Raw genomic sequence first — 14,915 nt, 5'->3', positions numbered from 1 at the left:
TTTTTTGTCTTAAATAAGAGACAGGTATTTTTCACATTGTGTATAACTATGACTTACACGCAGTGAGAATTGAATATTTTGGAACAATAGAATCCTACACCGTTCAATTCTTTGGGTTTCTATGGAATAACTTAAAATGTAATAATTGAACTTTGTGTATGTTTAAAAGTTGAGTTTTTAAGATAAAAATAAGGAAGGACAATTTTCATTTTCAATTAATACTCTTTAATTTAATAATTTTTAAATGAAAGAAATAAAACAACTAATTGGTATAAAACTATCGCCCTAATCTTTCGTTTACTTTTGTAAACATTATATAACTCTTAATTTAAAAGTAAAAAAATTATTCTCTTTTTCCTTTTTTTTCTCTCTAAACCAAGTGAATAGTTCAATGAAATTGACAATGGATCAATATAAAAATTCTTGTATCGAAAGTTTTTGTAACAAAATAAAATTTGACATGTCAAGTTAACGATAATTGATATCTCTATGGATAATTACAAGTCCAGGTGGTGTTGTCATCTAATACCTGTAGATGAAAGAAATAATTTGTACAAGTAAAACAATGAACATATTGGGTGTAGGGTGAAATTCGCTTGTAAAACTAACCCATGGCTAGTTGATAGAAATCTCCTCGATGTTCATATATTTACTAATAGTGCTTATTCATTTAAGTTATTGAATTATGGTGTGTCAATACTCGGATAAAAATGAGAGAGGCAGAGGGTTGAGGGACTGATAATATGTATCAAGGTTCAAGACATGATGCATACTGTTGATGAGCTTTTAGACATAAGAAAAAAAAAACAAAAACCAATTGATTTTATTAAGTAATAAAATATTTTCTAATGAATAAACAATAATTGACATCATTCAAGCCACATTTTTTCTTTTGGTTTCTTTATCCCTTTCTTGTTCCTATCAAAGAATTTTCTATCTGCCTAGCATTCACTGTACTTGTATGGCTTTCTACGAAAAATGCCTCTGAATTCTTTTTTAGAGAACTATCATAGCTTCTCTGTGAGAAATAGAGAAGCTTGAGGAAAATTCAGTTTAATCTTCCAATTAACCTGCAACATTTCAAATTGGGTGATAATTTAGCTTCAAGACGTCCAAAAGATTTAGCACATAATTTTATACAAGGCATTACCTGAGGTTACGGTATAAGATTATGACAAGTTGCATCACAAGGATATGCACAGTCTATTTCCTTGCTTAAGTTTCTACTAAAATACCAATCACCAACAGCTTCGGCAATAGTCTGTAAAAGATAGTAGTAGAGTGGTTTAACCGTACCGCTGACTAAAAATTCGCAGTGACAAAAGTTCAAACACGACCTCCTTTTGAAGCCTAAACCTTAAATTTTGGTCAAAGGACGAAAAATCAAACAACAAAATACTACAATATTGACACATAGTTCAAGCTTCAAAGATCTTATATTGACTGTTATCCTTCATAATGTAAAGTCCTTTTCCTATTGTACACATAATATGTTTAACTGGTCATTGGAAGTCGGTTACTATGTTGCACTTTGCACAATATAAATGTTCCCCTGACAAATTAGTTAAAATTTCACACCAAATAAACAGGTTTATCATCATGTCTCTCTGCCAAGGACTAAGATTGGTACCTTATTGTTTATTCTTGGAGAATCATCCCCAAACCATGTTTCTTGTAGTTCACTTTGGCAATGAGCAAAACATGAATTTATGAACATCCCCCCTCTTCTTGAATTCATATAGAACGGTCTCAAAGCTCCAAGCATGTCTAGCCTAAAACCTGAATAAAGTAGATTAAGGAAAATCAGTTTTATTTACATCATGATGAGTTTTGAACAAGTGTGGAGTAAACAACAGACTTCATTCACAAAATCTAACATGTTTGCAAACACTAAAGACTTCTTAAGAGACAGAATGGGTGAAAGCTATTCCATAAACTGCTGAGAAAAAAGTTGAAATAGGAACCTTGCAATGTATCAATTTGTTCTGTTGTACACTCTGCCAGGTTTGCCTTGCAGTGTTTCCAGTGTCCGCGCATATCAGCAGAGGGTGGCACCAATATATGAGTGAACTGCTGACGTTATAATTTCTATTCATCTCTTAATTCGACAATTATATGAGTTAAGATAATGCGCAGGGAAAAAATATTACCTGGAATACATCATAGGCAGAGTTCAAGATAAAATATGGTGTTGATATGTATCTCAACGCATATTGTGGAAAGAAGCACTGCATGGAATTGTAGAATCATGACAAACGTCAAAATGTCATTTAATTCTTCTGAGCTAATGATGCAAGTTCATGGGAAAACATACCAAGTCTGGAAAGTACAGTGCTCTGGTACAATTTCTGTTCAGGTTCTTCTCTATCCCCTGTTGCACAAGATATTGTCATGTTACACTGTGTTAAATGCATTGCACTGTCGTTTCTTTCTGTTATGCAATTTCAAAATTGAATGTAGAGAATAAAAACATGCAGATTCCCTTCTCTATTTTATAAGATATTGCTGTGATGAATTACAAGTAATGTATAAGTAATATCTAATCATCATTATTATGTAATGTTAATAAGGTCTAGATGTATTTGAGCACTATGATTTTCTTTTCATTAAGACTGCTTTACATAACCAATTGCTCTGCTATCTGCTGCCTATAAAATATGGGATATAAACATTTTCCTCTCCCTAAGCTCAATTTGAAGTTAATGAGAAAAATAATCAAAATGTTATGAAAAGTATCTAACTACATATATTGGACTGATGGATGTGATATTTACTATGAAATGGAGCCATTCAGCAAGCTGCATTATAAAAAGAAATCTTAATAGTGGTTTCTTAAGCTTCAAGTTCAAAAATATGAAAAATGAAGGGACAAACGGAGAGGCAAATTTAATCAGAAGTGAGAAATCATTAAAGTGAAGCAATATAGCAGCTACACAACTTCCTATTGCATTTTTAGGTAGGCTTCCCTATATCATTTCTGTGTTATGCTGTGATTTTATAGGTTATCTTTCTCCTAGGTAGCACACTTCTTAACAAAAGGCTAATTCCAAGTTTCATGGACAAATATATGACGCATATTAAACGACAAGGACAAATATATGACGCATTTATTGAAGGTTACCTGCAATTGAACTAGACTTTTGAAATTATACCTCATAGTGTGATTCAAACTGATATCTCTTCTGCAAAAGGGGGTGAGAAACGTAAATGCTTAGATTTTGAAGAAAAAATACAGATGAAGATTGTGATTATGTTGAAATGAGTCAAGATAGACAAAACAATGAAAACATACTCATCAAGAAAAAAACCGGCATCACTCAAGCATTTAACACTAGCATTCGTTGGCAAATACTTGGCGAAGGCGTCACAATGGTGAAAGGTCGCTAACCCTCCTGCTGAGCAACCTGAAAGCAAAGCCTACACACGAGAGATAGTATGTATTATAAATTTCGTTTACATCATATAATATAACTTTTTTTTACTTAAACTCATCTTCAGTTGAGACTTGAGAGAATAAACCGAAGCAAACTCCATAGAGTTGAAGTATACCTTCCGTGCCTTTCCCAAACCCTGTGGTAAAAGGTCGCGAATAATGGCTTCCCAAATTCTTTGCCCTTTGAAATGAAGTGTTGTTGTCTGATGTTCATCTCACAAACACGAAGAGTTACTTAATGCAACAAAATTGGTTTAGACAAATGAAAATGCTGACGAAACAGAAAATCCCATACATTAACCCAATACCTTCCTGATTTAACTGTAATTTTCCTTGGAAAATGGTTTTTTAACAAAAAAAGTAAAATAAAATAACTTTTGCTTTAGACCTTTTGATTGAAGAAGATTATTTTCAAGATATGTGTGTGTAAGACAAATAAAAAGTGAATGAATTATAAAAATACTACTAATTACACATAGTGTTGGCCCATTTTTGGTAGAATCACAAATGGTTTATTATATGAATTATTTAAAATTCAAACAATGAAACTTTGCTCTTGTTTTTCTTTGTAAAAATCAGTGTTCTTTCTGATTTAGCTTGAATCCCTTACAATTATCCTGATTTTACTGTAATTTCGAATTAGAGGAGTGATTTAGCCATCAAATGTGACAAACTGACAATTATATATGATAGAGGAATGAATGGAAGATATCTCATTTAGCCAAAGATTTATATCCTTCTTTCTTTTTTAATCCCTTTGTTTGGGTAGAGGCGTTGAGAAAATTACCTTGTTAGTGAACACAGCGTCTCCAGTAAATGAAGCTCCATCACAATATCTCAGCTTCACACGGTTCCAATTGTAAAAATCTGGTACAGCACGGACAAAAGCAACTATTTAATTATTAAAAAAATCAAAAACACAAAAGTCTAAAGGGGGAGGGGGGAGGGGGGGATAACATATTAAAAAAAAAAAAAACTTCCTTTCATACAAAATTCGACAAAAAGTTATTCTAGTTGCTTGGATTATACTATCAGTCTATCACGCCAGAGATTTCGAAAGTAAAATATTTAAATAAAATTAAAAATATATATACGACTAAAATGCTATTAATTAACTATATGAAAGTAAGTGAGAATAAAATCTACAGATTTTTTTTATTTGAATCAGAACTCAGTTTCGATAATTAACCAACTAAAACTTTTTTGCACATTTTATTTCAATGTCCACATAGTTAATATTTATTTTCCTTTTCCAAGTGGGAAAACGTATTTTTCGTTTCATGCATCAAATGCAAAGAAATTAATAAGACAGTGTAACGAATCTAAGCACAATATTGGTTATGATGCTCACATTATCTCAAATAATTTTATATTAGCCTTTAGAAGCACGGTACGTCCACCGACAGCTGAACTGAAGATGACGATGATTGGAGAATGGTCATGTAGTATCTCAAATAATTATACTATGATGCTACCAATTAAAAAAATGCTAATAGTCCCTACATTGTAGTGTCTATATCGGTATTATTTTTTTGAGTTGGACAAAAATTCTATATCGGTATATATATCTCATTAGCCCTGAGGCAGTGAGTAGGAAATCGAATAATTTAAGGAGCTACTAGTAATTAATTGTTTAATTTATATGGCTATATGCCCCGATGCGGCGATGCTGTGATGAGGAATTTGAATAATTTAAAGAGATTATAGATTAAATAATAATAATAATAATAATAATTGATGAACCCCATTTTCATTGTGTAATTATTTTTTTATCTAAAAACAGTTGATAGAAATGATTCAACATTTATGTCGTTTAATTAAGGATTTGGTTTAATCCTTAATTTGAAAATAAAGATACAACAACAACAACGCCTTATCCCACTAGGTGGGGTCGGCTACATGGATCAACTTCCGCCATAATGTTCTATCAAGTACTATATTTCTATCCAAACCATTAATTTCGAGATCCTTTTTGATAACCTCTAGTCTTTTTGGGTCTTCCTCTGCCTCCAATTGTTTGTCTTCTCTCCATCTGGTCTATCCTCCTCACTACAGAGTCTACCGGTCTTCTCTCTACATGCCCAAACCACCTAAGTCTATTTTCCACCATCTTCTCTACAATAGGCGCTACTCCAACCCTCTCTCTAATAGCTTCGTTTCTAATTTTATCTTGTCGAGTCTTACCACACATCCACCGCAACATCCTCATCTCCGCTACACCTACTTTATTCTCATGTTGGCTCTTGACCGCCCAACATTCTGTTCCGTACAAAATCGCCGGTCTTACCGCAGTCCGATAAAACTTTCCCTTTAGCTTGATCGGTACCTTTGCATCACATAACACTCCCGATGTTTTTCTCCATTTCATCCATCCTGCTTGAATGCGATGAAAAGAGAATAATTAGACTGAAATAAAAACCTCAAGTACTTCCGTGTTATTAAAAAAACACTTGTTCTTTTTAGATATTTTCCTTAGTCTAAGCGCACGTAATTGTTGTGCTCTAATTCGTATAAATGCAGTAGTCACCATGCTTCTAAATTCTAATGCATCCACCAGCTCTCCGTATTGGGCTTTTGATGGTGTGCACACAGCGTGTACTATTCGATTCAATCCTCCACTATCCCTTCCTCCTACGTTTCCCTCTCTTGAGGGCCCGTTGGAGCACCTTGAGTTGCACCCCACGGAACCTCCCCTAGTTGGTGGAGGCGGATGTGTAATGCGGAGTTATGACCCAAGCTATAATTATTATTTACCATCCAGTGCTCTGTCCTTTCAACGATATATTTGTTTTGCTACTCATCATGTAGATTTGATAACAAATTTACCTATATATCATCAAACCTTTGAGACAAATATATACACATATAGAAGAAGTATATTCATATAAGAAACATTTTCCGATCAAAAAAGTATAAGAAACATTTTTCATAACGTTTTTCATTGAAGAAAGTGACACTCTATAGCCACATATATGTTATGTAAACAAATGAACCTTCAAATTCAAGTTATAAAGTTATAATAATGTGTAGAATTTTAAGTCAAAAGATAAGATGTATTTTATGTATAGTGAGAATTAATTTTTTATCATTAAGATTTAAATATAAAGTAAAAGATTGTATTTTACTAAATGAAGTCTATTTGGATTGATGTATCGAAAGTTATTTTTAGTTTTAACTTCTAAGACAACTTATTTATTATAATTAGTGACAATATTTATTATAAATAGAAGAGAATGAGAGAAGAAACACATGAAGAGAATTTGAGAAACAAAATTATTTTGTTGAGAGAAAAATATATTTATATAAGAGTGTCATCACTTCTCTAACTATTAAGTGAGATTATAATTTGTAAAATAATATATAATTTAGGATGACTCATAATTTTATAATCTTTAATCTTCTTATAATCCTTTGTAAGTATGAGTAATTTTATTTTAGGAGTGTTGATTAGTCCGTATAATTCTCATATGAAAGAAAAAAAAATAGACAAGGTAAAATTTGATTAACTTGCCTGGATTAAGGGTAGCACTATTGCTTAAAATACCAGAGAACACCTCCCACTTGGTCATATAACGTGTTGAACCCCTCCTAGTTGTGGCTCTCTCCAAGCATGATTTCAAGTCATTGCACCATCCACCTCCCTGGCATGTATCATGAATAATAAATTGGTGATGATCATTAATGATTTGTGAATGTACGTAGAACCAAAGGGGTTACGTTCCTTCAATTTGTATTTAGGCTCCACCAAGCTAACTGAACTAACTAGCTGCTGTGCTATTATCTAATTTGTCATTTCAATCAATTATTTCAGATTTCCATTGCTTTGCTTGGATTCAAAGTTTGTATGAAACTTTATTCTCCCACAGTACCCTGTATGGGTCAACTTCGCTATCTTTAACTCCACGCTTCCAAAGACACTGATTATGGAAGTGTGAACCGTGGAATGTCTATTGACTTTGGTCATGCTTAATTAATTACAAAGCTCCTTTTAATTTGAATGTGTCTAGGTGAACAATACTTTTTGTGCAATAACAAAAATAACAAGAGGTAACTTGAATTAGAGGTAAAATCAACCTGTCATTCGTCTAAATTTTTAAATTCAAGTTTTATGAATAAAAAAAAATATTGAGAGATAATTTTATACTAAAACTGATCGATTAAATTTTTTAATAAAAATTATTCATCAATAAAATTAATAAATATTTTACATTAAAAAAATGATGATCTAAAATTTTGAGGTAAAAAATTTTTAAAAATATAAATTTTGCTTGAATGTTCAAACTTATTTTATTTACATACAATCTTAGTTATTCATAAATAAAAATTATTTTTTACAATTGTTAAAATTGATAGACTTTTCTAAATACCTTTATGATAAAATATATTATTATATTAAAATATTGATTATATGTATTTTATTTATAAAATTATATATTAATTTAATTGAAAGTATAAGTAATATAAAGTTTAATATAATATAGTTAATAGATAAATTAGAAAAATAAATAATAAAAAGAATATTTTTAGGAAAGAAAGGAAATTTTAATATATTTTTAAAAAAATAATTAAATTTCAGATATGAAAATTCAAAGTTTGAACATAAAAGAAAAGATAAAAATCATTAATAATTTATTAAAATATAAAAATAAATAGTTGATGATGATAAAATCATGTATCCCAAGAATAACGAAATTATAAGAATTTTTATTAATTTATAATAAAAAATTATCTTGTTTTTATTACTAATTTCGTTTCACAAAATTTTACAAAAAAAAATAATTATAATTTAACAATTAAATCAGTAAAAAAAAATACTGTATAGTGTATACTAGTAGGTATAAGATTATGAATTTTCTAGAGATAAACTATCAAAACTCTATCCGCCAATAAAGAACGACCACGTAAGCATAGATTGTGTCTGTTGGATCTCTGTGTAGCGTGTAGTTAAACAACACTCCAGTTCCCCAAAGCTGTGCGCGCGCAAAACTCTAGGCAAACGACAAAAAAGCCACTGTCCTATGGCATTTCGAAACCAACCAATAAGTCAATCATCACTCTCACCCCCTTCTCCCCGAAACAAGAAAAACACCATCGCCACTTTCTCAAACACCACCAAAACACAACACTGCACCTACTACTCTCTTTTTTTATTCGATGCAAACAACTCATACACAACAAAAAGATAAATATATCATATAATAATATGACTAGTATATTACTATATCCTTCGCATGCACATGAACATGTTTTAATTAATTCTTGGATCATATTTTTAAGAGGTAGAGAAAGTTCGACGTACCTCAAATTGTAGAAGCCAGTTGTCTTTACCAGCTCCAAATCCTCTGTGCAAGTGATACGCCGGTAAACTTCCGTCCAAACAAACTACAAAATATTTCCGACTCTCCAACTTTTAATAAATAACAATAACAGTACAAATGTATTAATTAATAATCAAACGAGGAAAATGAAACTGAACTTACGAGCACCGCTAGCACGAGCGTTTGGAACGAGCGTCATGTTCACGAGAAGTCTCTGTTGCTGCTGCGAGAGAACGCGCCATGGCTCCATCGTGAATAGACACAATAATGCGAACGCCACGACGAAATCCATCTTCAGAGAGAAGAAAGGAATCGTATGCTGTTGTTTTTTCTTGGATTCAGATTCGCTTGGGAAAAGGAGAATCGAGAAAGCGAGATCTAGAAATAAGCGCGCGCTAACTACTGTGTTGTTTTTTGCTATTTGTCTGAACTTGGAGGAATGAATAACCAACCAACAATGGAATCAGATTAATAGAGTTTCAACTTTGATGTAGTGTGGATTTCGGAATGAAGCGGGATTGGAAATCCACGTATGTGAAGTGGACGCCACATTAATTGCTTCAGCGCAACGGATAAAGATTAATTCGCGTCGCAATCAGCGTTATAATAATAGTTTCGCGCACGCGGAATAAAGAGCTAGAAAAGGAAGAAGAAAAAGGAATGGAACTGGAGAATATGTGTGTGTGGAGTTCGGAATTGCGGTTTTTGGAAGCCTCGGAAACGGCGTCGTTTTGGTCACTGTTGTTGTTGGAGATAGAAAAGAAAACAGAGGAGAGGAGGTTGAAGGAGTTGGAGATTGGGACAAGGTGGATGTGAAGGGGAATTAAGGTGTGCGTTGTCGTGTATTGGGGAAAGGAGGGAAACTGAATTAATATTGGAAAATGGATGAGAAGGAAGGAAATGGAAAGAAGCTTTTGAGGTTCCAAGTGTGTGGGATGGACCCACCACGTAGCAGAATATGGACCAAGATGGCAACCAAACCATCTTTGCTGCTGCCGTGGGGCTTGTTTTTTGGTGAAATTCAATCTTCAACCTATAGTTCACTTTTTGTTGCTTTTCTCACTCAATTTTTTTGGTACAAGCCTAAGTTGAATCTTCAAGAAAATTGTGTTAAAATCCATTATATTTAATGGCAGTTATATATATATATATATATTACTAATTATACCAAAGCAGTTTTACGTCAATTCATCTCCCAACGAGTGGTATTAATGTAAGTAATCTAATAGATACGCAAAATCTAGTATTATTAATGTTTCAATGATAAACATTTTTATAGATTTTTCTTTATTTCTATATGATTGCATTCATCTTCTATAGGAGATAGTATGCTCAACTCAATTATATTTTTCATGTGTTTTTATTTTTGGTTAATAATGACAGAGTTTAAATATATAGTTTCTCAATTATTAGAGTTTCTCAATTATTAGCGTAGAAATATTTCTGTTAAAACCCCCCAATGTTATTATATGACTAGTTATGGAAGGTGGCGTGAGTAATGGGCATATATATAAGTGTGGGGATTTAGGGTAAGTAACCACTTTCTTTGAAGTGTAGACTTAATTGTACAGCTGTGTTGCCTTTGATGATATAAGGCTGGAAAAAGGAAGAAAGAGAGGTGCAGATTTCTGTAGTTTGGTCTGGGGACTTATCGTGGTAGGGTAGGTCCATTTTGTGGGCCAACCTGTGTTGTGCGTATAACTAAACTCTCAGCACTTGCTGCATGACTTAGATTAGGAACACACATAATACTTATTTTTTTTATCACAGATAATGTGAGTTAGAATCTGTTTAGATTCAAGTCAAAAGTATTTTTGAGAATTCTTTTTTTACAATTTTTTTTTCATTATAGAAATTTTTGAGACTTGTACTCAATCAGATCCTATAATCCTTTTCCTTCATCCTCCTCCGAATGTGATAAGCTCGATTTTGACATTAAGCAAATTGGTATGACTAACTAAATTAAGGAGGATGCCCCTTTCAATCAAAGCGCAGACATGTATTTTAATTTTTAAAGGACAAAATACATTTGTGTGTGTGTGTGACGGTGTGGGAGAGAAAGAGAGTTTGGAAATGGGAAATACTTCCATAATTTTTCAATATATCAATTAATATCATACTATCAATAATATTATTTACCAAAAACAATAGTATCAGTAAAAAAAAATTCTGAACATCATACTTTTATTTTTTGCTGAATTCTGAGCATCATACTACTCTTAGTAATATTACTATCTTTTAATCAAAACTAATTATTTGTTTTTCTGAACACCATACTACTATCAGTAATATTAGTGTTATTTTTTAATCAAAATCTTAAAGATCTCTTCAAAAAAAAATAATTACTATCTTAATATTTTGAGTTTTATTTATGTTTTAAAAAGTTAATTTAAACATGTATAAAAAAATTAACTTTTTTGAGAGATTTTATAAATAAAATAAAATATTTTTTGAGTGTTATACATAAAAAATAATAAGTACAAAAATAGTCATGCTAATTTTTTAATCTAAGATTATCTTCTACCGTTTTAGTTGATTTTTAACTTTTTTTTTTTGTTAGTTGAAAAGTTTGTTTAGTTATACGTTAAATAAATTGTTTAAAGTAGTTTTTAGTATTTTTTTAAACACTACTTTAAGTAGTATTTTTTAAACTACTAGTTTTTATTTTTTATACTTTATTCCTCTTTTATGCTGAAAATATTTATTCAAATTATTTATTATCTTTTTTAAATATGTTATTTATGTAAATTTGAATTTTTCAACTAGTTTTACTAAACACTTATATTTTAATAAGTTAGTTTAAAAACTTTTAACTATAGCTAATTTTTTTCCCGCTAGTTTTGTTCAAAATAGCCTCAATGATCTTTTCAAAGTTTTTTTTTATCAAACTCCAAAATTAAAATATTATATATATATATATATATATATATATATATATATATATATATATATATATATATATTATTTTTTCTATCTCTACCTATAATAAAATAGGTTAGATTTGATAAATTTCTTCATAATTCTTGAAGTTGATTTGATATAATTTCATTAAATTTATTTATCATTTTCTCTTAAATAACACCATTTTACTAATCAAAGACATCTAGTATATTTAATCAATTCCCAATCACATATATTTTTATAATAAAGACGAGAACATGGAAAAGAAGATAATAAAAATAAGTATTTTTCCTTGTTTAAATGTTTGGAAATTTGTTAAATTAATTGCAATTTATTATTTCAAAAAGGCTTAAATATTTTTTCGTTCATGCAATTTAATGTTATTTTTCATTTTTATTTCTGTAAAAAAATCATTTTAACCCTTGTAAAATATGTTTATTTTATTTTTTATCCTTAAAACACTTTAAATAATATTTTTTTACTGTCTAATACACTTATTTGTACTGTTTAAAAGTATTTTCTAAAAAAAATTGAGAATGAAAAATAAAATAAAATAAATATTTTATAGGGACGAAAACAAAAAAAAAAATTGAAAGAACAAAAATAAAAAATGGTAAATTGCAAAAACATGAAATGTATTTTAACCTTTCAAAAATACGATGACAAGTACATAGAAATCACCTTTTGTGTTATGTTTTCTTTTTTATGGTGATGAAACTTTAATCTTTAATCTATAAAAGATGAGATCATGGAAAGAAAGTTGATGAAAATAAGTTTTTTTTGCTTGTTTAAAAGTTTGAAAAATTGTAAAGAAGTTACAATTTATCATTTGAAAAATACGATATGGCAAAGGCAATATAAAACTCTCCTTTTCTGTTATGTTTTCTTTTCTATGTTGTTCAAATTTTAATCAATAATTTATAATTTATAACAATTATAATGGGGGTTTATTTTGGTGTCCATTTTTTTAGATAATTTTACCCTTCATTTTTATTAAATAACTACCATATTTTGTCACAATTAATTTTTTATTTAGCCTTTTTCTGTCGTTATAGTATGAACTACACGGAGTGCCTCTTTTTTTTTGCTGAAAAAAAGTAAATTTTATTGTATTAAAGGCTAAAATATACTTTAATCTTTTATTTTATTGTAAAAATCCATTTTGACTTTTTAAATTTTAAAAAAATATTTCGATTCGTTAACTTTCAAATTTAAGTCAATGTTATCTTTTTATTAATATGGAATTAATGTCGCTAGTGTTGTTTAATATCTCACACTAGTTATGAAACACATTTTGTGGTGGGTTATAAACTATCAAGTAGTTAAAAAGATCTGAATGAATCTGTTAAAAAGACAAAAGGATAACAAAATTATTTAAATGCTATTATTTAAAAAGAATGGTCTAATTGGTACTAAACTCAAATTTTTAAGCTAAAATCTGGGGTTCAAACACAGGATTTAAAGGAGAAACTCCATCAACGTGGCAAACCAAGTTTTTTTTTTCTTTCTAAAGATTGGTAGTCAACCGAATCAATAAATATTTCATACCAATATATAATAATAATAATTAAATAAATAAATGATTTTAGAATATTTTCTTAAACAATAGTATTTTTAAAAGTTTTCATTACTTATATATTTGATTTTTCTAACTATTTACATTTTAATCTATTATTTTTCTATTTACTTATATTTACATTATTTTATAATAAATTATTAAATATTTAAAATAAATTTATAACCAATATAAATTATTTATCATAAATTTAAAATATAATTTATATGCTTTAAAATAAAAAAATTTATTCTAAATTTTACTTATAATATAATGATCAATTTAAAAATATTTTTCTTATTATAAATTTCAGTTTTAAAACTTGTGAATGGATTTATTTGAAGCTCCCGGTCCTATCAAAGTTATATCGTTCGATTATTATTTAAAGTTCTTGAGCCACATGCATAACCTAGATCCCACCAACTCCATCTGTATAAAAACTGTCACAAACATGAATGCACTAAGGAGCACATGCCAAATGAATATAATTTACTTGAGTAAATACGGATTTTTTTTATCCTCATTATATTTTATTATTTTCTAAATCTGTCAACAGTACTCCCTCCAAAATTAAATATAAGAAGAAGAAGAAGAAACTGTTTCACGCCAAAATAAATTTTCTCCTTGTTTTTCTTCTCTCAAACAAATCATAAAAATTTAATATTTTTATCATAGTTCCTTCCACTCCATCTTCAACTCAAATAAAGGAGTAAAACTGAAAAAGTTTTTGTTGGCGATTTATGGCCATGTTACTCTATGTGGCCTTAACCGTGGCCTCTCATCTTTTAGATAGAATCACTTTGAGCTAGATTCTCTGGCTGTGGTTCATATGTTTAAGGATTGTTGCTTCTGACACCTTTTAGTTGCTTCCTAGACCCTTTTCGAATTTGTTTAGCTTCTGGATTGGTCATTCTGAAAATAAAAAAAATAAAAAAAAAAGATGCGTTTTTTAATGTAATTGACCATTCTGGAAGCCAAAAAGAAAATGCAGGAAACAACAAACTTGATTGAGGTTCTTGATCTCCTTTGGGAGTTCAGAGTGGAAGGCTTCATCTCGCTAACCAAGGTCATGTAGGCTTCTATGTATAGCATCTCCTTCTCTAGCCTTATTGTTGAGAGATTATGCCTTAGGTTGTTCTATTGCTCGCTTTGTTGTTTATCTTTGTTATTCCCTCACATTATAAAAAAAAAAATGTAAACAAAACAAGTTTTGAGTTTAATTTGAGTTATCTTTTATTTTCTTTTTATCAGCTTGAGTTATCTTTTGTTAATAAATTATTTTTTAAAACTATTTTTAAATATCACTATAAGTCTAACTTTATAACATGTATTAGCTCTAGAACGACTTTCTCCCAAACTTTATGTTGTTTAAAAAAAAGGTGGAAGATCAACTATATCGCTTGTAAATATGTAGAGTTTGAGCAAAAAGGCAAAATATAAACTGTAATCTGTCTATTGTCTTTGGATGTTATATTATCTACTGTCTGAAGAAATAAAAGATCTATTATCTATTATCTAAAGAAATAAAAATCCATTATTTATGATTTTCCTGATTCCCTTTTGCTACAACAAATTATCTATCGTAGTTTGCATTTAGATTAATGTAACATACCAGAATTTGGCTCTATTCTTAGCAGGAAAATAATACATGGTTTCTGCAGGAACTTCACATTCTCCACCTGAATCTGGAGTATCAAAAAAGGATCCT

General features: G+C 29.8%; 1 protein-coding gene across 2 annotated transcripts; it reads right to left on the bottom strand.

The window, feature by feature from the left end:
* Window positions 1–805: 805 nt before the first annotated feature.
* Window positions 806–9,640, bottom strand: LOC100802358 (pectin acetylesterase 9). 2 transcript variants are annotated; one of them, XM_006589474.4, is made up of 13 exons: window positions 8,914–9,640; window positions 8,733–8,815; window positions 6,945–7,074; window positions 4,221–4,300; window positions 3,550–3,636; window positions 3,293–3,417; window positions 3,122–3,182; window positions 2,315–2,371; window positions 2,151–2,228; window positions 1,965–2,073; window positions 1,631–1,779; window positions 1,151–1,261; window positions 806–1,070 (listed from the first exon to the last, which is right to left on the bottom strand). In XM_006589474.4, the coding sequence occupies exons 1-12, from the start codon at window positions 9,041–9,043 to the stop codon at window positions 1,157–1,159; spliced, it is 1,194 nt and encodes a 397-aa protein (XP_006589537.1). In that variant the 5' UTR covers window positions 9,044–9,640; the 3' UTR covers window positions 806–1,070; window positions 1,151–1,156. The 2 variants fall into 2 exon arrangements, with proteins under 2 accessions (XP_006589537.1, XP_003535610.2); XM_003535562.5 differs by having other exon boundaries at window positions 1,965–2,070; window positions 8,914–9,636.
* Window positions 9,641–14,915: the final 5,275 nt, after the last annotated feature.

Source organism: Glycine max, chromosome 10 (genome assembly GCF_000004515.6).
Source record: "Glycine max cultivar Williams 82 chromosome 10, Glycine_max_v4.0, whole genome shotgun sequence".
In the NCBI taxonomy this organism is placed as follows: domain Eukaryota; kingdom Viridiplantae; phylum Streptophyta; class Magnoliopsida; order Fabales; family Fabaceae; genus Glycine; species Glycine max.
This window is presented reverse-complemented; position numbering and strand designations above follow the sequence as displayed.

What these genes read in the sequence shown, in the direction of transcription:
- LOC100802358 (XM_006589474.4), bottom strand. Translation starts at nt 9,043, where the DNA reads ATGGATTTCGTCGTGGCGTTCGCATTATTGTGTCTATTCACGATGGAG. An exon ending in CGCTCGTGCTAGCGGTGCTC is followed by an intron (nt 8,816 to 8,913) that starts GTAAGTTCAGTT and finishes AATATTTTGTAG; the next exon opens with TTTGTTTGGACGGAAGTTTA. An exon ending in CTCCAAGAATAAACAATAAG is followed by an intron (nt 1,262 to 1,630) that starts GTACCAATCTTA and finishes TATCTTTTACAG; the next exon opens with ACTATTGCCGAAGCTGTTGG.